The 20010-nt window shown below is 43.2% G+C and overlaps 4 protein-coding genes across 4 annotated transcripts; all 4 read right to left on the bottom strand.

Moving 5' to 3' along the window:
• Nucleotides 1–214: 214 nt before the first annotated feature.
• On the bottom strand, nt 215–5129 carry LOC133925034 (uncharacterized). Its single transcript, XM_062370841.1, has 10 exons — nt 4617–5129; nt 3853–3974; nt 3639–3775; nt 3311–3375; nt 3010–3227; nt 2532–2774; nt 1792–1893; nt 1586–1636; nt 965–1055; nt 215–822 (listed from the first exon to the last, which is right to left on the bottom strand). Exons 1-10 carry the CDS (start codon nt 4795–4797, stop codon nt 668–670), a joined length of 1365 nt encoding a protein of 454 aa, XP_062226825.1. The 5' UTR covers nt 4798–5129; the 3' UTR covers nt 215–667.
• A 1432-nt stretch (nt 5130–6561) lies between these two features.
• On the bottom strand, nt 6562–10560 carry LOC133925035 (RNA-binding protein L-like). The gene is made up of 7 exons (XM_062370842.1): nt 10113–10560; nt 9064–9523; nt 7726–7775; nt 7517–7647; nt 7330–7432; nt 7048–7242; nt 6562–6863 (listed from the first exon to the last, which is right to left on the bottom strand). Exons 1-7 carry the CDS (start codon nt 10455–10457, stop codon nt 6861–6863), a joined length of 1287 nt encoding a protein of 428 aa, XP_062226826.1. The 5' UTR covers nt 10458–10560; the 3' UTR covers nt 6562–6860.
• A 1458-nt stretch (nt 10561–12018) lies between these two features.
• Nucleotides 12019–13826, bottom strand: LOC133925033 (BTB/POZ and MATH domain-containing protein 2-like). Its single transcript, XM_062370840.1, has one exon. It carries the CDS (start codon nt 13382–13384, stop codon nt 12233–12235), a length of 1152 nt encoding a protein of 383 aa, XP_062226824.1. The 5' UTR covers nt 13385–13826; the 3' UTR covers nt 12019–12232.
• Nucleotides 13827–15733: 1907 nt separating this feature from the next.
• On the bottom strand, nt 15734–16798 carry LOC133925625 (BTB/POZ and MATH domain-containing protein 2-like). Its single transcript, XM_062371489.1, has one exon. The coding sequence runs from the start codon at nt 16796–16798 to the stop codon at nt 15734–15736; it is 1065 nt and encodes a 354-aa protein (XP_062227473.1).
• Between the last annotated feature and the right edge of the window lie 3212 nt (nt 16799–20010).

Genomic DNA, 20010 nt, shown 5'->3' with positions numbered 1-20010 from the left:
AACATTAGTATTTTTCACTCGCAGAACCTTTAAGATTGTATCGTTGTTGTGTTGTTGTTATCCTGCTGTACTACAGGTAGAACTTCATACAACATCATCAGATATGAGAACGCTAAACTTCGCAACAAAAGATTGTACAGGCTGTGCATGCCTTCAAAATTGCAAAGCTTATTTACTGAAGTTTAATACTGAATACTATTCTACTACGTTCACATAACATAAAGCAGATAGAACTTTAGATCAACATCATCATAGGTTTCAACAGACAGATTGTCGATCATAAACTGTTACACTTGCAAGATGAATGTACATTAACCGTGTGAAAATAAACCCTTCACTATATCTTTTACAATGTCACATTGTACATAGTGCTCTCGGAAGAAGAAATGCTATTGCTACGACAAAAAAAGAAGAAGCATGCGATCTTCTCTCTATTTCATATTACTCTCCCATGAAACCCCCTAAAAAGAATAATTCAGAAACCCACACGAAGCATGACGAATGGCAAAAGTTGCAAGCCCTTCCAACTAAAATACGGACGCAGACCAGCAACTGATAAGTGAATTAACAGACTAGGCAAAATCGCGAGTCCTTTCAGACATATTCCCCCAAAGCAAAGGGGTAGGATTCTTCCAACAAAAGCAGATGTTCCATTGGTATGACAAGTTTACATGTATTTGCCTGGAACCATGCTGCTTGCAGCAGGAACCATAATGGGATGAATGGCCTGGAACGGCTGCACAAGTGGTGCAGGGCTTGGTACCACCAATGGCAGGTTCCCAGTTGCCATGACTGGAGGGGCCACATACACTGGGGCGTTGCCTGGAGAAAAGATGTTTGCAGGTAATTGCTATGGTCAGTTTAATCCAAAATACTTAGTATTTTCCATTCAAGAAAAGAAACTGAAGTTGAACATTGCAATATCATTTCTACAGTAACTCCAACTATGACTTGGATCTGTTACCTTGGAACTTTTGCAAGCTAGCTTGATATGAGTTCAACAATATAGGGTGGGACCATCGTTGGGGAATAACGGGTGTTCCATGCATTGCATCCTTCAATGGGAACCAAGAATACATGAGCCACGAGGAGCAAGGGAAAAATCTTTGTCAATTTGTATTTAGAGTACATTTCATTCCTATGGAGCAGTTGGTTACTTGCCAGAGACTATGAGAAGATTAACAGGTTTGGATAATGTTTAAAAGAAAAGAATGACCAAAAAAAGCATTCCAGTTAACTAGCGAACTTGATCTGTTAAATAAGATTCTGTGCAACATCAAGGTTGCCCAAAGATCCATCTGTGAAGAAGACTCACAATTGCTTGAGTGTGATGCTAAAATACTTTACCCAAGGATTAGGTTAAGGTAGGCAAAAAAATTACTATTAAAAATTCAAAATTTCAAATTCAGTTCAAACAATCCCTGCCTATTCTACCGATTAAGCAACACTGAAGGCGTATGCGTGTCTAATGGGAGACTGTTAACAAGTTACATAAATATAGCAAAACAATTCAGTGCGCCATGCCCCTAAACTCAAAGTTATCCACTTGAAGTCTTAATACAATTACTAATTGTACATCACTCACCTGAGAAACTGGGTGAACATAAACAGCAGGACTGAACTTCCCAGCCATCACCTATCATATCATCACATAAAATTAAGTCGATTTGTCGGAGACACAAATGAACAGAATTTTACGCAACAAATAAACATAGATGAACATTTTTTTAGAAAAATATATATGCAGATGGGCAGATTTTATTGAGTTAATCAAGGTAACATTAGACTTACAGGCTGAGGACTGGGTATAGTATAGGTTGCTCCCACCTGCACGGGATGGTACGGCATACCAACTCTAGCAGGATCTAACCTGGCTGCATTATTCCCCGCAATCTATCATGCAAAAAGGTAAGCAGTATCAGAATTCAGAAGCATGATTATGTTAGAATCAAACACACATGGTGGAGCTAGGCAGCGAACAAGATAAAAAAAATCGGTTTATTTGCCTATGCTTGCAACATAAGTACAATAACAGAACATAAAAGATTAAAAGTTAAAGAAGCCTTCAGACATCAAAAATACATTTGCATGTGAGCTAGTTAATTTTAGTTCTGAAGGGAAAAAACTGTGGTATATTCCTTGCATCAGAATGAAATTGAAAGCTGATGTCCTGAAAGGTGGCATGAACAATACAGCTTTCAAGTCTGATTTATTTATTTAACCCAACTGCAAAATTAAATTAGATAAGCGACAGATAGCAATGGCTAACATAGTTCATCTGCAAAGCAAGTGCATAAATATACCCAAACAGGAGTAAGTGCAGGAGTTCAAATATAGAGCAAATAAAAATGTAGCAGCCCATGTATAGCAAATTATCAAGAGGGAGGCATATTACATGTTGCATTTGGAGTTGACATCCTACGTGGTATTTTCCCTTTTTTATCATTCAAGAGAATATGATAGTAGATCCAATGAGAGGCAAAACTATTGAAACAATCAAAAAGCACACAAGAATAAATCGAATTACTTACTGATTGAACATATTGAGGTGAAATGCCATAGTTTCCAGAAGACAGGTTACTATAATGAACCTTGCTGGACAGAGATGAACCGCCTGGCACAGATTTTGACTCAAATACAAGTATGCCAGTTGGAACTTCAGTGGCGGAGTGTGAGATGTAGTTTGAGTTAACAGGGGGTGCAGCTGCAAGTACTTGTCTAGAACTTGCAAAAGATGGAGAAAAGACCTTTGCAGAAGGATTGAGTTTAAATTCCTGAAATAATGTACAATATAAAAAATCCATTTATCAATATAATTCTATAGCATCACTCTATTAACACAGAGAAAAGAAACATTCATAAAATGATTGACATAATCAATAAATCTGTACAGTTAAAGACTATAGGCATGGTCAAAATAATAGATAAAATCAGCAAGCACTACTTTATATGTCAGAAGTCAGATCACTAGAGACAATTGTCACAATCAGACATACTAACGGAGCTCACCTTAGCAGTGGTTTTGCTTGACGTGACAACTTTTGTAGCTGAATTATTGTCTGGTTGAGAGTTTTTAGCATCTGAAGCCACCATGGGCGCAGCTATAACTGAACTGGTAATACCCCCAACTTTAAGCCCAACAGTTGCAGAACTGGAAACCCCATTCATGGAGAAACATGGCCCCACATGTCCAGTTGAAGAGATACCACTCGTAGCGTTACCATTAGCTGAGAAATTGGGCAGGTTTAGTGCAAGGAAGATAAGGGTGAAAATACTATCTCAGTACAGGAAAAACAAAAGGGGTTCATACTTCGAGCATTTTTCTTAATGGAGGTATCACTTTCCTGACCTGCCATGCTGCATTTCTCAACCTGTCTGTTACAGAAATAGTATTAGTTAAGTTCAACAATTAATAGGATGAAGACCGAAGAAGGAATAATTTATTCAAGTTGAATAGATTGCTTTAAATCTACTTCTTAAACAAACATCATGGCAGCAGCCAGCAGCAAGTGGATGAACTTACCAAAATTCACTTTGTAGAAGCATTGGGGGCAAGTACGATGCATACATATAATGTAAAATGGGATATATATGAAACAAGATGAATTAGTATGCACTAGTTTGAATTGAGAACATACTTAAGTGGAGATATATTTTCAGTTTTAGACAGTTTTGGGTCGTCTGCATGCGAAGTTTGAGGCTTCAAGGATCCACTGGCAGCCACCACATTGCAATCAAGAGTTCTACAAACACCTTTAATAGGGAGTGAAAAGTCCTGGGGCAAAAGAACAGATGTCATCAACGCTGATGATAAAACAGTGTGTTTCATAGCATACTATTGAATCAGCATACCTTTGCAATCACTTGAACAAGATCATCTGGAAGAACAACAAGAGTATCCACAAACGCTCCCAGCGATAGATTAGCATCTCCCTTCCCGTTTGCTATCTTCCTTGCTTTCTTTAGCACAACACCTACTCAATATAAAGCCATCAATGCAATGATTTTCCCCATAGAAAATCAGACTTTTATCTGCTAAATTTGGCGCCTCAATTCACATAATGCACGATATAAGATACAACAATAACAAAATGCTGGCTGAAATGTAACCACACTCCAGTTATATTGTAGAAACTAGGACCGCCCCCTCTGATCGAGTAAAACCACAAATGGATCCTCCACTATAGTCTATACCTCGAGCCCAATCAAGCTTGCGGTTTCCATGATTACCCTCCAAATCCTCGCTTCAATCGAGACGACGAAACGACAAAGATCCTGACCGCTAAGAATACCAAACATGCAGAACTGCATCACAAAATAGGAACCAAACCCAACGATCTCCAGCACCCGCCGCCAAATCCGTCTCAACCTCCAAATAAACTAACAACTCACGCGCTCCCAGCGACCAAAATCACCCATCCACCAAGCAGATCAAACAGAAGAAAAGAGAAACGGAGCACCAACTAGCCTCGCAGCATCCACTATTCCACCCCCACCCCCTGTTGGATCACATCCCGAACGCGAATCCCGTGATCTCCAAACCATACGGCAACGCACCTACGATACCGACGAAAGGGCAAGTTTTTACGAGAGAAGAGAAAGAGAGGAGCGCCCACCGTATCCACCGTCGACGACGGCGGTGTGGAGGACGCCGGCGTAGGCGGATCCGTCGCGGACCTGCACCTCCACGGGCAGGCCCACCATGCAGACCGTGGTCAGCAGCAACGCCTCGCCGAGGGAAGTCGTCGCCACCGCCTTGGGCGGCGAGGGCGGCTTCGCCTTCCTGGGGCGGGCCATGGGTGAGGTCAGGAGGGGAGGCGACGAGCCGAGAAAGGCGAGGACACGGACCAAGGGGCGTGGCTGTGTGAGTCAGTTCGAGGTGGCAACGCAAGTGGTGGCGCTTTTGTTTTTCTTGGATGATTTGCTCGGCGCGAATCATAAAGCCTGACGGCGTCATTAGGTAAGGGAGCGATTGGTTCCTTGGAAGAGCCCTACACTGGCTCGCTGCAAAGCGTATAATTCACGTAGAGAACTCGTTTGGCTGTTTGCTTACATTGTTTTGTCCCGATGATTCGATAATTATAAATACACGGTGTTATCTGGATGCAATTACATCTCATCTACATGTGCAGGCAAATTCACAGGTCAAACAAATCGGGCACTAATCATACAACCAATCATAATCTCAACACATACAACCACTAGTATAGTCTCAGATTCGGTTTACCAAACAAAAATTATGCTCAAACTGTCCAAACAAATATAATCAATCAAAAATCTTCTTTTCAGCAAAGACAACTCATCTCAACCTACATGTACGGTCCATACAGGTAAAATCTCGTACGGGCAACTAATCGCACGCTAAGTGATGCACCGATGCTGGTATGAACCGAAGCATAGGCCTGTTTGATCTTATTCAAATTTGTTCCACATGGCTCGATAAAATTTGGTCATCAAATCGGCAACCCATGAGTTAGCCAAGCTTAGGGAGAAAATGAACTAGCATTACAAGCGGACAGAATTGCCAAAAATTGTTAGCAAATTTTTTATAGGGTTAGCAAATCAAATGTTAGCAAAATCTAGTCGACACTGTCAAACTTTGGTAAGGTAAAGCATTAGCTAAAATTAGTTGCAAGCCAAACAGCCAAAAAAGGCACTGTGAATTTTCCCCCTGGGGAGCTATATCGGTGCATAATTGTAGACTTATCGTAAGCGTACAGTAGTTTACTGTGAAAACTTATGTACGGGGTAACAAGAACAAGTTTCAAACACGGGGATATTCCTCAGTCATAAGGGTACTTAGATATTTCATGTACAAATCACGTGTTCGGTGGGTTTATCCCACTTTGCAGTTGCATTTGCACAATCTTCTCACTACGCAAAGGCAAATTTACTGCGAGGGGAACTGCTGGTGTGATTAGCTGATTATACGATAGTGGAATTCCACGTAAATTCTTAGGAAAGCGATTCCTGAAAATGGCATCACATCTCGTTTCGCTGTTGTCGATCATTTCCCTACGTTTTGATTCGGACGGCCACAACTACGATGGCAACGAGATCGAGCGTCAGCTCAAATGGCAAGGTCGCCAGGGTTTTGTTCCCAGGTGCATTTCTCCCAGGATTAGATCCCGAACAGGTTGAGAGTACACTATATTTCCATGCACTGAGAGTTTAGTGCTCTCTAATTTCTCCTACCATGCTCCACACAGTGAGGGATTAGTGCTCTCTAATTTCTCTTAACATGTGTAAGAGACGTTCATGCGTGTGGTGTGAATGAGAGGTGCGTAGATTGTGTACGTCCTAAATGCATCCTCAAAAAAAAAAAAAACTAAGATGGCATCGTATGCATCTCCAGCAAGTAATGATGGCATGCACATAAATATTTAACAAAAAGAGGTGACGAAACAAATACGGACAAGAATCACATTGCCCTCGAAACATTCTGTCCTCATAGCATGCTTGCCCATGTGCGCGATCAGGCCAACAGAAGAACGAAACATAGGTGTCCGTAGTGATAAAGGACGAATCCAACACTATAGAAGTAACAAGAAAAAGGCAACGGGAAACAAACGGTACGAAATATATATAACATAACAGTAAATAGCAATACCCAGTAAATATAAATAACAGTAGATCGGAGAAGCATGAAAGAAAGATGTCTTTCAGAAATGTCTGAACATAGCAATCACAGTAGGGCACAACCTGTTCATTGCCATAACACAGTGCATAATAGACGAAACCTTGACCTGAGGCAATCAAAATCAGGAGCCTTTTGAAACGAAGAGCTAGAATGCAATACAGCGCCTTGAAATAACTTTAATGCATCTCAACAACATAAGATTTGCCCAAGCAAACAGGCTTCACTGGAAGAAAGAAAACAAAGCAGTGTTAGATTAGTGCAAGTAGAAGTTATGGACATTATGTAATGCTCACAGATATTGGACGTTGGAGGCCATGGCAATGTCAAATATGGCATACATTTGTTATAGGAGGCAAAACGTTTTCACTGTTAAATTCACAATGGCATTAATGAGTTAGAAACTCCACCTGTTGTTGCTGTGGCTGCTGTGCAGCTGGTTGCTGTTGATAATTGGGATAACCAGGATAAGCACCATAACCATACATGTTAGGATCCTGAGGCTGTGCATACCCGCCGCCATAAGCCTCATAACCTTGTCCATAGCCAGCATAGTAGCCACCAGCACCAGCACCAGCACCCCATTGGCTGGATTCCTGCTGAGGCTGGGAATTTTTCACATACAACAATGTTAGCCACTTCAGCTCCAGTATACAACTTAACAGAAAGAACATTGGTATGCAAGATATGACCTGAGCCTGCTTGTTTGAAAGGCTTCGACCCCATGAAAGCCGAACATTCTGTCCACCAATCAAGGTCCCTTGCAGCATTAGCAGCGCTTGCTCGGCAGAAGGCCTGAACATGCAGTGTCAGAGTAACTAAGACAAAAATAGTTACATATATATGTGCAGAAGGAACAACTGAACAAATAGAGTCAACCTGGTAACGAACTGAACAAAACCACATCTCTTCCCAACAGGGATCTTAACATGGACCACTTCTCCATAAGGAGCAAAAACTTGTTTCAGGACATCTTCAGTGACGTTGGGGTCAAGGCCACCAACAAATATCTGAACGCAACAGACAAAAGTCAACAAAAAACTGAAATATGAATTACTGCTATGCAGAAAAAAGAATTAAGAACGCACAGTGGTATTGTTAGGATCATTCTCAGACTGAGCTCCTTGAACATTTGGTACTGTAAATGAAAGCAAAAAAGTGAAGGAAACATACTGTAAGATTTGACAAATAGCAAAAGCTATAAATGAATGCTATCATGCAAGAGTCCCTTGGAGTTGGTCACTAAAGTTGTTGGATTAACACAAATTATACAGCAACATTTATACATACACATGCATACCGTGCCATATGCATAGAGCAGAATAGAAAGCATCACCTAAGGCAGTTTAGAGTAACTAAGTTCGCCCAGCAACCAGGAACATACAGTCATGAAGAATTGTAGTAAAAAACATCAGTCGAGTAGACAATGGCTGCAACACTTCACTTAACAGGCTAAACAATGGAATCAAGTGGCCAAAGAGTGCCAGTGAAGCAATAATAAATGATATAGAAAAAAAATTAAGCAGGCTAAGGCCAAGAAAAACAAAATGCTGTTTTGAGCGCACAGTCTCAAATTAGCAAAGTTAGAAAATCAGGTACAGACCAAGACCATGTGCACAATATTAACGAATCCAAGTTAGAGAAAACAACAGAATTATGAATACAAAGCTATAAGTTGAACATCACACAGAAAGAATTAAAGACCATCAAAAGCAGGTATTTGCCCTCAATAGTTGTGGTATGAAATTATCTTGTCAGTAAAGAAGAAGGAAATAGAAGGTATTTATAAACTCTCAATATACGGGGAAAGAGATTCAATCCCTCAGCCCTAGCGACAAAAGCAAGAACAAGCCAGCATGCTAATTTACCTATGTACATTCCCCATCGAGCATGGGTCATAAAAGCTTTGTATGAAAAGAAAATGTGCACTAAATGTATACAGAGACGAAATAGATTCAGAAATAACAAGGAAAATAAATGGACAAAGCACCAGAAACTGAAGGAAACCAACTTTGAATTTAGGACATAAATGATTCACACTGACCTAAACGAGGCCACGCATTAAACAAGAAATGCATCACAGCTCAGGTCAGTTCCAAGGCTCCTATATGAATAGAGCCCGTTGGCATCCTGCTTCCAGATAACATGAGTTCCATGAGTCTACTATCGTTCTAGTGCATTAAATTATCCAAATTCACATTGGAAACGCTGTACTAGGGAATAATGACTTCTTGCACAGAAGTTGACACCTAGGCCTAACTACGATTTGAACACAAGCAGATAAAACAACCAGAACAGACAAATATGAACAGCAAAAGGTAAAGGTATCCTCAAGTGCAGCAATCAGCAAAACTATCCATGGGAAGATAATGGCATACATTCAGAACTAACAACTATACGAAGGACATGAGATTGGCAGTGCTTACCCCTCTCTTGAACTCCTGTTGTTTTTCTACTTGCTGCAGGACCAATACGCATAGGCCTGGATGAACAAAGCATTCCATTCATTTCAGTCATTGCACGAGCTTGCTCTGTAGGATCACCAAATTTCACAAATCCATAACCCTTTGAACGCATTGTCAATTTGTCAGTTACAACTTTTGCACCCTTCACTGAAGGATAATGGACCCTGAATGTCTCTTGTAATAAGTAGTCCGTAACATCAGCAGCCAAATCTCCAACGAAAATAGTATAGTCTGGGGTATCATCACGCTTTTCACCAGCACTGGCCCAGTTCAGCCGATAAGTCAACTCAACATTTGGCATCATCTGTCCATTGTATGTTTGAAGAACTCGCTCAGCGGCTGCACGGCTTGTAAACTCAACAAAACCATAACCCTGAAGCTGTCCTGATGACTTATCACGGATAAGCTTCACAGATTGAACCTGCAAATTAGTGTAAATTGTAAAGTAAATGGTCAGAAAATCATGGATGGGCGACATAAGTTGTTATCTTTCAGCTATACTTGTCATCTGAGCAATGGGACTATAAACACCGATAAGAAACCCAGAATTGAAGCAGACAAATAGTATTTAGCAGAAGTTTGAATGCTACACAGCCTGCAGAACTTAACAGTTAACACCCATGTGTAAAAGATAAATAAGTACAAACAAAAGTTCAATTAACTTGAAAAAAATTAACCTTAGCGTTGTTTCACCATATATAGTCTTAACTATACCATCATAACATACAAATCAAACCAAACTATATTAGCAGTTCAATAATCACAGCTGAATCAACGTAAAGCTTGAATTATCAAAAGGAATCTAGCACTGCAAAATGATTCGTAGCCTAAAGCTTCAATCGGTAGCAGTTATATCATCACGACTCACAAAAAAAATCAATCAAAAGTCATAACCAACATCTTAAAGCGAGACCTGTTAGCATCAGCAAAGCGCACGCCACTAATTCCAAGAGGAGGATGGCATGCCAAATCACGCGCAACCAAATCTCACGCCAGATCGGGGCTCGTACCTCTCCGGCGTTCGCGAAGCAGCTGTAGATGTAGTTCTCATCCATCCAATACTGCAGGTCCCCGATCCAGAGCGTCCTCACCTCGTCCGCTGCCGCGGGGGCGGCCGGCGCCGGCGCCGGCGCGGCGTAGTACTGTTGCTGAGGCGGCGCCTGCCCGTAGTACGCCTGCGGCGGCGGCTGGCTCCACATCTGCGGCGGCGGCGCCTGCTGCTGGGGCGGCGGCGCGGCGTACTGCTGCGTCATCGGTGGAGGGATCCCGCCCCAGTGCGGCGGCTGCCCGCCCGCGCCCTGCGGGGGCGGTGGCGGCGCCATGCCGGGCTGCTGATGCGGGGGCTGCTGCATCATGGCGCCTTGGCGAGATGACCTAACCCTAGACGAGAGAGAGGACGAGCGGGAGATGGGGGAGATAGAGAGGAGGAGATGGGACTGCGGCGAATTCAGGATTCAGGGTTGAGATTTTTCCGGTTGTCCCTACGCGGAGACTTCACGTGGGCCGTGGGCCGCAAGAGATGGTTCCTGTCTGCTTTGTTTAGACTTGTCAGCAATATCAGCCCACGTCTGAAACTCTGAAAAATTGTATGATTCATTTACATATGAATCGAATTGCTAGCTAATTAACCGTGCGTTGCAATAGAAATACAAATATTGAATATAGTAATATCAAGTATAAACTTAATATGTGAAGATATAGATATATCATGTGAGCACCATCGAACGAATACGTCTGGAGCAATGCCATAATTTGATTTCAAATGAGATCCAAAAGATAAGGAGGAACTTATCCACTAATATCCCTCCTAATTTCTTTATTTATTTTTATTAGTAAATGAGTCCCGTATCCGTAGTCAGGGAGGTTGGAGGATCAAGATGGATGACAAAAGTGAGTAAATTATTCGAATTTTAGAGGTTTTTATTTGATAGGATGAGAGTAGAAGAAGAGGTGATGCAGTAAACAACTCGTGTTTTATATAGTAGAGATTTTATATAAGACACTCAAAAAAATTCTTATTCTCAAATGGTTTATTTTGTGGGGTTTAGATAGTAATAGGATTAGGTGAGTTATCCATCTAAAAAAAGATTAGGTGATTATCGTTGTGGTAGTTCTATTATATATTCAGTTCAGTATGGAAGAGTTATATTGCTAATGCTAAAAAAATATTCATGTGGGTCTAAATAAATAGTTTAGGTGAAGCACAAAAGATAATTATCTAGCCACACCAACCAAGAAAATTTCAATTGCTTTGTTGTTAAATCCAATGTCAAGTTCGATTACAAGGATATCTATTGATCATTTGAACTATGGAGTCCATTCTGAATGATGGTTTATTCAGTATCTTTTAGCATATATATGCTTTGAACATATATTGAGATGATGAACTTGGCAAAGTTAACTTCAATTGAATCGGTTGAGATTTCTTACATACGTCTTGAACACGCGTACACATCAAAAGAAATTTTGTGTGTATATCAGGGATAGGTATGTATCATCACGATTTTGGGTCAACAATCATCACGTTTTCAGAAGAGTAATCCGAATGAAGCTGATCGAATATACATTGCGTTCTTGAAGAGCTCGTTTGCATGCTGCATACAGTCAGTAAGTACAACGAAATCATGCATTGACCTGAAAATGTGCAGTCAGCCTGTCAGGAACAAGATCCTTAGGTGGGAACTGCAGATTGATTGACCACGAATATAGCACACAAGCACCCAGCTAGCGGCACACCTCAGAAATAGCAGAACACGCAAACCCGACGAAAAGATTATGAACAGTACTCCATGTAATCCAATCAGACAATCACAGGGTCTGACTGTTGATGTATATCTGTAATATAATATCAGTCTATATTTCAGGCAAGCACACAGATGGATACCACATCCAAGATTAAGGAAAATAAAGAGAAGATTGTCAAAACCTACAGGAATTTATTAGAATGGATATTTACAAAGAGAAGTCACTCTGTCATACAATAGGTATACTAATCACATACGTGATAGATATACAAAAGGCACTAGAATGCTAGCGCAAAAGATATCGCAATACGGAAATTCAGAGTATCGAACAAGACTAAAATTCAGTATCAACGTCTGCTTCACAATGTCTGTTCTTACTTGGCTTCTCAGCAAGACTGATCACTCCAGACACGGGACACCTCGTCTAGAATCTCCTTCATAACCAACGGACAGCTTGCAACAAGATGCTTGAATCCATCGGTTGCCATGACTGGACCAAGCATGTTCGGCGAGGCCATGAATCCAGTGCAAGCTCGTCTCAACTGTAAGCACTGGTGCTGCTCTGCCAAAACCAGTGTGGTCGCCACCGTTTCCACATCAATGGCTTCACAGAGCTTACTCTCACACATCAGCCTTAGCCTCTCCACTCCGTAACGATCTGCGGCAACTAACAAGTGCTGCATTGCTGCATTTTTACCATCACTGCAACTATCCGGGAGGCAATCTGTGTAGATGAAGTGAAGGAGGGCCTCAAAGATCGGCGGCTCCATGTCGTCGATCACGATGCATCGTGCGACGTTTTCCCTCATAGGACCAAAGAGCTCCGCCCAGAAGACCGGGGATCGGTAAGCCAGAACACATCGATGTGCACGGAACAATTGGCCATCCACATTGAATGATACGTCTGACCCTTCACCACCGTTCAGCATCTCTCTGAAATCCTGATGCAGGTTCGACGGCGGGACCACAACTGAATTCGTATCCGCATCAACCGTGCGAGACTGCTTCACGACGGTCAGCACGCACCTGATGGTCAGGCAGTCGTTGGCCAGGCACGGCGAGCCCTGCAGCTTGGATTTCTCGATGAATTTGATGAAGCCCCAGTTGTCGCTCGTCGGAGAGAAGGTGTGCTTCATGCTGGAGTTGGTCGCCTGAGACATCTTCCCGTCCCTCTCGAGCAGAGTCAGGGTGAACCTGGCCCTGACGCCCGTCTCCCGGCTGCAGTAGTACAGGAAGGCCGACGGGTTGCCAAGGCAGGCCGCCGTGGCCCCGTCGGGGTAGAACCTGACGGCCCAGTCGCGGCCGCCGACGGTGAAGGTGCTGGAGCTGACATACCTGCCGACGCCCATCCCGTCGAGAAACGAGTAGCCGGTCACCTTGAAGTCGTGCGCCCCAGTGACGGATCCCGTCAGGCTCATGGACGAGGTCTTGGGCAGGCAGCAACCGGCCGGGAAAGCCGAGTCGCGTTGATCAGCCATGGCGACGAGGGACGGCGGCGTGATCAGATGAGGAGGTTCTGGGATCGATCTGGAATCCATGAGGAAATCTCAAGGTCGAGAGATGACCTATGATTTGACCTCAGTCAACGGCAGGAGCGACGGGGGGTTGGCAGATCGGCGATCGACGGCGCGCGAGGCTAGGGCATCGATGAAAGCCCTAGCTGATCGAACATCGTCAGGAATTGGGGGACAGATCGAGGAGATCCACCGCACACCCGGGCAGGCCTCCCTTGGAATTTCGTCAGGATTCAGGAATGGGGATCGGACAGCGTTGAATTCCCCGGGGTCGTGCGCCAGTCAAGCCGCCGTTCGGCCGCCGGAGTGGCGGGGTGGGAGTGGTGGGACTGTGGGAGAAGAAACCCTCTGCGCACGAGGCCCCGGCGCACGAGAGAAACCCCCGTGCCTGCGCCGGGTTGGGCGTGCCGCGTGGCTAAAATTTTGGGATTCGCCCAATTCTGTAGCCGTGGCCAACGTGGCAGGGAGCCTGAAACTCAACGATCGATAAAACCAGTTCGACGACGATCGCAATCAAGTCCGGCGGCGACAAACAAAACCTCGTAACGATTGGTTCAACCGATGCTATTTATCAACCGTCTGGATTTTGTTTATTTTTCATGCTGTCTTCAACTTTTCCACAGCTCCTCTCGCATTCGCGCTTCCCTGCCCCTGCAGTCTTCAACCTTTCGACAGCACCCCTAACGCTCACGCTCTCCCGTCTCTCAATCGAGCTTGTGTGCTCGCCTCTGCTTTCCATCCTTTTCCATTCATCTCTAACGATATTTTTATTGTCAAAATCCACTAGTATGTTAACCCGGTATGCTTTCCTTTCATCTTAGCACTGCCCACCGGTTATTCTTTATCACCCAAGACCGATAGTGCCTCCGCCACCTTGTAGATTCATCTTTACGTTCACCTCCTCCATTAGATTAGTCTTTCTCGTTAGAATATTTTCTAAGTTCGGCAACAAAGGAGCCCCTCAAATTAGTATCTTCCCTAATTTATTGGTGTTCTTTATCACCGAACAAACCATCTAAATTTCAGACATATAAAATTTAAAAAGTGTGTACAATAAAACATAGTGCTACGACAACTAAAAAAACTCAGCACCGAGGCTACTCAGTTTCGGCTGAGACGACCTTTTCTAAAATCTCGTTGGTAACGAAAGGGAACCTTGCAATGAGATGCTTGAATCCCTCTGTTATCATGACAACACCGAGCACATCCGGGCCAGCCAAATAAATCTCAGGCAAGTATCTAAGAGTTTCACGCACTGGCAGTGCGTTGCTCGGCTATGATAGATTTAAACTAATCTAAGTGGAACGGATCTTATCAAATCTCATCAGTATAATGCTTACTTATACAGAATTAGGAGTTAAAAATTTGATTATGGTGAAGCCATTCGGTAGGATTGAGAGTGACGACTATAGGAGAGGTGAATAGACGACTGCGCAAATTTCTTGTGAAATCGATGATCTTCTCCTATTTGAATCACCCAACGCATCTAAAAACTCAAACAGAAGCAAAAATCAAGAGAAAATCAAGAAAATATGACTCCACAAATGTTATATGAATCATATGTTCTATTTAAGATCAATCAATATGTTTTAACACTTAAAAAATCACAATTAGCAAATAAACAAGAAAAGATAAACACCGAGCAATAAATCTCTCTAAGTTGATTGTTCAGAGGAAAGAGAATTCAAGACTCTATCACATAAGCGTGTGTGTATGAATTTTATACCTCTAGCAACAAGAAAAATAACCTCACAAGTGATGAAATTTCAGCCAAAAACCAAAATAAAAATCAAACGGAAAAGAAAAACTTGTACACAAGGCAAGAAAAACTAGAAGTAGGAGAATTTAAGTATATGAAACAAAATAAATTTCATTAATTAAAGATATCAATCTTATTTTAGACGAATTATAAAGATTTCTCTCTCAAAACTCTCACCTGTTACTTGTACTAAGCACTCAATCTCCTCGTCATACAGTAAGAGAGATTGGCTCTCGAGCTCTACCGATAGGAAGAAATAGAGTAGATATTGATTCGATTAATGTGATCCCGTCGCAGTTCGACATAGGGGCATACAGAAGAAAATCATCACAAATCCAGCTCAAGTCTTAGTAAACAGGCGAATATGTGATTCAAAGCTTCAATGTTTATTCAAATGAAACAAGCTCTCCAGCAAAAGCATAGCTAAGAAAACTAAGAACAATGCAAGACCTTTAGGAAATCTCTTCTTATAGCACCAATGGGTCGAGTGCACATGTTCTTCTCGATTAGGAATTCTTTTGCAATGGTTCCACTTCCATCTATCGGTTCATGACTTCATGTGATAAAACTTAAAAATGGACCAAATACGACGAATAAAACTTACAACTACCTGACTAAATTCTCAGAGAAGCGAGCTTATCTAAGATCTCCAACAAAACCAACGGGCAGCTTACGCCTAGATGAACGAACCCATCGGTTCCCATGACAGTGCCAAGCACACCCCCTGAAGCAATAAACTCGAGGCAAGCGCGTTTGAGTTGCACGCAATGGTGCTGCTCGGCTAAAGCTAGAGTGGTCGCGACTGTTTCCGCGTCAATGCTTCGGCTCATCTTCCCTTCGCACATCAGCCGTAGCCTGTCCAATCCATATCGATCTGCAGCAACTAGCAGGTGTTGCATCGGCACATTTTTGTCGGCGTCCCAATCTTCTGGCAGAGAATCTGAGTAGATGAAGTGAAGGAGTGCCTCGAATACGGAAGGCTCCATGTCATCGATCTGGATGCACCATGCGTCCTTCTCCTTCATTGCGCCCAAGAGCTCGGCCCTGAAGACCGCGGACCGTGCGGCCAGCACGCATCTGTGAGCGGGAAACAACCGGCCGCCGACGCTGAACTCCACATCTGCACCTTCCCCGTCCTTGAGCAAGCTTGCGAAATCTTGGAGCAGGCTCGAGTGCGGGACTACGATGGCGCGCACATCTTCTACCTGGGGACCTTTTATGACCGTCAGAACGCACCTGATTGTGAAGCGATCATTGTTGAGGCGCAGCAACGGTTGCAGGTCGGATTTCTGCATCAAGTTCTTCCAGCCCCATCTTGCATGTGCCGGCTTAAAGGTCTGTGCCGTGCTTAGCAGTCTGGCCACCTGACCGCCTTTGCCCAAGACACTCAGGCTGAACTTAACCCTCGCATCCGCTCCTCCTCCTTTAAAGTTCAGGAAGGCCGACACATGTGCAGCTTTGTCCCCTGAATCTGCCCCGTCAGGGTAGAAATTGATGCACCAGGCGAAGCCGCCGACGCTGAAGGTGCTCGAGCTGACGGACTTGCCGACCCCCATGCCGTCCAGCAGCGAGAAGTTGGTCACCTCGAAGTTGTGCGCCGCGGTGCTGCCCTGTGCCAGGCATCTCGACGACGCCTCCGGCAGGGGCTGGCCGACCGAAGAAGCAGAGGCGTTAGCCATGGCGAAAGCTGGGAGGTGGGAGATGGAGTAGAGGGCAACGCACGAAATTAAGCTTGCAGAAAATTGACGTATCCACGACGCACTTGACCATCTTATACGTACGTACAGAAGGTAACTTAGTAAACCTAAACTAGGACTCCTACACCTACGACAATACGGAGTACGAATCGTAAACAGCCAAAACTTGTTAAGAGTTCAACTAGAAAAGATTCCGATTATAAAGAGGTCGGGACATGGGTGGCAATGCTGATCGATTTTGTGCATGGACCGTAATAGTTCTGACACTGCATTCACAACTTGGTCTAAATTTCTCCTTTTCATCTGTCTCTGTCCCGATTGTATTTAAGTCTGACAATTTGTGGGCTTCTTTGGTGTCGTATTACAAAGAGAGAGATGAGAGGATGGGAGCGAGTCTACGCGAGTTATTTCCGTAAAAAAAAACCAAAATATGTTCCGTCGGTGTCGCGCACGGATAAGTGTTTTGGTGCAGGGCATTAAGATAAATCCTACCTTCACATACATATAATTCAGCTAGCTAAGTACTTGTGCGTTATAATAAAAATATAATTTTTTAGATACAGTAATATCACGTACAAATTTAATATATTTTTTAAGCCTTTCAACACGCTCCGTACCGATGCAAAACTCCTGACCAGCGGATAGCTTGAAAACGAAACACATCTCTCCAGAAACATTTCGATGCTTCACATTATATAAAAAAAAAAATCGGCACTGCGCGCCCAAGCTCCACCGACAGGGCTCTTGCGCTCTACAAGACTAAAGCTCGAACTGTTGGTGAGAGTGTGTTCTCGCCGAATTGAAACGTGATTATATCATGGATTTACCTGTGCCCATTTCTTTAGAGAAATGATTCTGCAATAAGGAACATTTAGCGGCCGTTCACTTTGGTCCTGCATCCCCAAACGCAAACAGGCTAATTTTGAAGTCGGCGCCTTTCTGAATCCGTAACGTACTTGAGGTGAGAGAATCAGTGTTACTGCAAGCCAGTTTCGCACTTTCTTAATTTACTGAAACCAAATCATCGAGTTGCGCCTCTGCTGTCTGCTGCTGCAGCAGCGCACCGCGCCTGCCGTCTTCCGAGTCCAGACCCCGAGGACCGGAACAAGCCTCGCCGGAGGGCCGAGCGGGTCCGGCATTTCCACAAGCACGTTTTGGCCATGCTCGCGCCATGGCTGACGCTCTTTGCGGGCCAAGTGACCAAGATTACGGTAGTAACGAGATTGACTCTTATCGAAGGGAAATAGACGTTTCAAAAAATTTTATGTGAAATTAATAATTTTTTTCTATTTGGATCAGCTAACGCACCTCAAAATTCAAACGGAAATAAAAATAGAGAAGTTTTAACAAGAGAAAATTAAGACAATATGACTCTACAAATGTTATACGAACCATAGTTTCCATTTAAAATTAATCTATGTGTCTTAGCACTCAAAAGATCACAACTTACAAAGAAATAAAAAAAGATAAACATCGAGTAACGAAACTCTCTAAATTGATTGTCTAGAGATAAGTGATTCAAGACCCTATCACATAAACGTGTGTATGCGGATTTTATGCGTATAGCAATAAGAATAATGATCTCATAAGGTGCTGAAATTTCAGCCGAAAATCAAAACAAAAATCAAAATCGGAAACCGAAAAACTTACAAACTTACAAGGGAACCAATAGAGAAAAACTAGAATGATAGAAATTCAAGCATATAAAAAAATATAAACTTCATTAAAAAAATCAGCTCTATTTTATACGGATTACAAAGATTTATCTGTCAAAATTCTCACATATTACATAAGCTATCATTCTTTTCTCTAAAATCTTAGCTCTAAGCTCTCTAATAGGTGACACAGGGGTCAAATGATTGATTCAAACTCTCTCATAGTCATACTCCATTATTTATAGGCCTAGAAAATTTGATCACTAAGTTTTCTAGCTTTTTTTAAAATACTCATATCTTGCAGTACACTCATACTTACAAACAAGGACATTTTGGTCTATTTTTTTCTCCATTCATCGGACGATTACGGCGCCTTCATGACTTAGGTTCGCCTCAACGCAAGCTTCGTGATGCTTGTACGTACTCCTCCAGCCCTCCTACGGTTTTGAGATCAAACCGCCTGCACGCTTCTCAAAACGTGACTCGCCACCTTGCTTACACCTTAAGCAAGCGCTTCGATGTTGACGCGTGTACTCCGTCATGCGATTCTGACCACCGGCAAGACTCTCCTGCTCCCGATCTCTCAGACTGCCTTATCACTTGTACCGGCATACCCTTCGCTTGAGTTTGTCAACATGACATCTTCATCCGTCTTCCATGCTTTGCTTGACCTCCACGTGTTCAGCTAGAATCATCATTGACTCTGTCCGGCCTCCTTGATCGTCCGGCACCAAGCACTCCGCTTGGCCCCGATCATCCTGCCGTCGACCGCCAAGTTGCATCCATCACCTGCACACCATGAGATAAGCAAACACATATCTCCAACTTTAATTACAGTTAGTACATAATCAATATGCTCAAATAAAATCCCAAATCAATTCAAATCACATCAAAACTCATACAAAATCATAGATCATCAAGCCAAATAAATATCAATATCAATCACTCATCACAAGTAAACTAAGATACATTTTAACTAGATTTCTCAGCTCTTCATCTCCTGATTGAGCCGATGGACCACCACGGCCTCCGACTGCCGAGCCTGACGACGAAGACGCTCCTGCGATGCGACTAATACAAACCGTACAAGTTCGATCGGACGGCTACTAGGTACCCAGGTGTGGACGGTATTTGAAATACCGACCGCACGTTCGGTATTCGAAACAACGACCACCTTGCGATCGCAGAAAAAACCACCTGCACTTCGTGTCGTGGCACGTTGGAGTACCGCCGTGCATCGAGCCATCAGTTTGCGTCCCTCCTCCTCTTCCTGGAAGCCTCGCAGCCGCCCCCAGCTTGCATCAAGCATGGGTAGTCGAAGGCAAAGATGCCGAGTGGCGAGGCGTGGTTGCAGATGAACACCCCGTTGTGTTGAGGTGCTCAACGCTTTTCACCTTGATCGGGTTCCCAGGATCCACAACCGCAGAGCAGAGAGTTTGCAACAAAAGATTGTTACTTCAAAGTCTGAAAAGAAAAAAGACCACACTTTAGTAGAACTTATGACTTATTTGGTAGAGCTCTCAGACCAATTCTTATGTG

This window comes from Phragmites australis, chromosome 7, assembly GCF_958298935.1.
Source record: "Phragmites australis chromosome 7, lpPhrAust1.1, whole genome shotgun sequence".
Taxonomy (NCBI): domain Eukaryota; kingdom Viridiplantae; phylum Streptophyta; class Magnoliopsida; order Poales; family Poaceae; genus Phragmites; species Phragmites australis.
Note: the sequence above shows the minus strand (reverse complement) of the source record. Positions and strands in the feature narration are given on the sequence as shown.

Coding starts and splice junctions, on each gene's coding strand:
- LOC133925034 (XM_062370841.1), bottom strand. CDS start 4,797: ATGGCCCGCCCCAGGAAGGCGAAGCCGCCCTCGCCGCCCAAGGCGGTG. Junction 1,894..2,531: donor CACCTCAATATGTTCAATCA/GTAAGTAATTCG, acceptor TTTGCATGATAG/ATTGCGGGGAATAATGCAGC. Junction 1,056..1,585: donor ATGTTCACCCAGTTTCTCAG/GTGAGTGATGTA, acceptor TTCCCATTGAAG/GATGCAATGCATGGAACACC.
- LOC133925035 (XM_062370842.1), bottom strand. CDS start 10,457: ATGATGCAGCAGCCCCCGCATCAGCAGCCCGGCATGGCGCCGCCACCG. Junction 7,433..7,516: donor TTTGTTCAGTTCGTTACCAG/GTTGACTCTATT, acceptor CTGCATGTTCAG/GCCTTCTGCCGAGCAAGCGC. Junction 7,243..7,329: donor TTTCAAACAAGCAGGCTCAG/GTCATATCTTGC, acceptor AAAAATTCCCAG/CCTCAGCAGGAATCCAGCCA.
- LOC133925033 (XM_062370840.1), bottom strand. CDS start 13,384: ATGGATTCCAGATCGATCCCAGAACCTCCTCATCTGATCACGCCGCCG.
- LOC133925625 (XM_062371489.1), bottom strand. CDS start 16,798: ATGGCTAACGCCTCTGCTTCTTCGGTCGGCCAGCCCCTGCCGGAGGCG.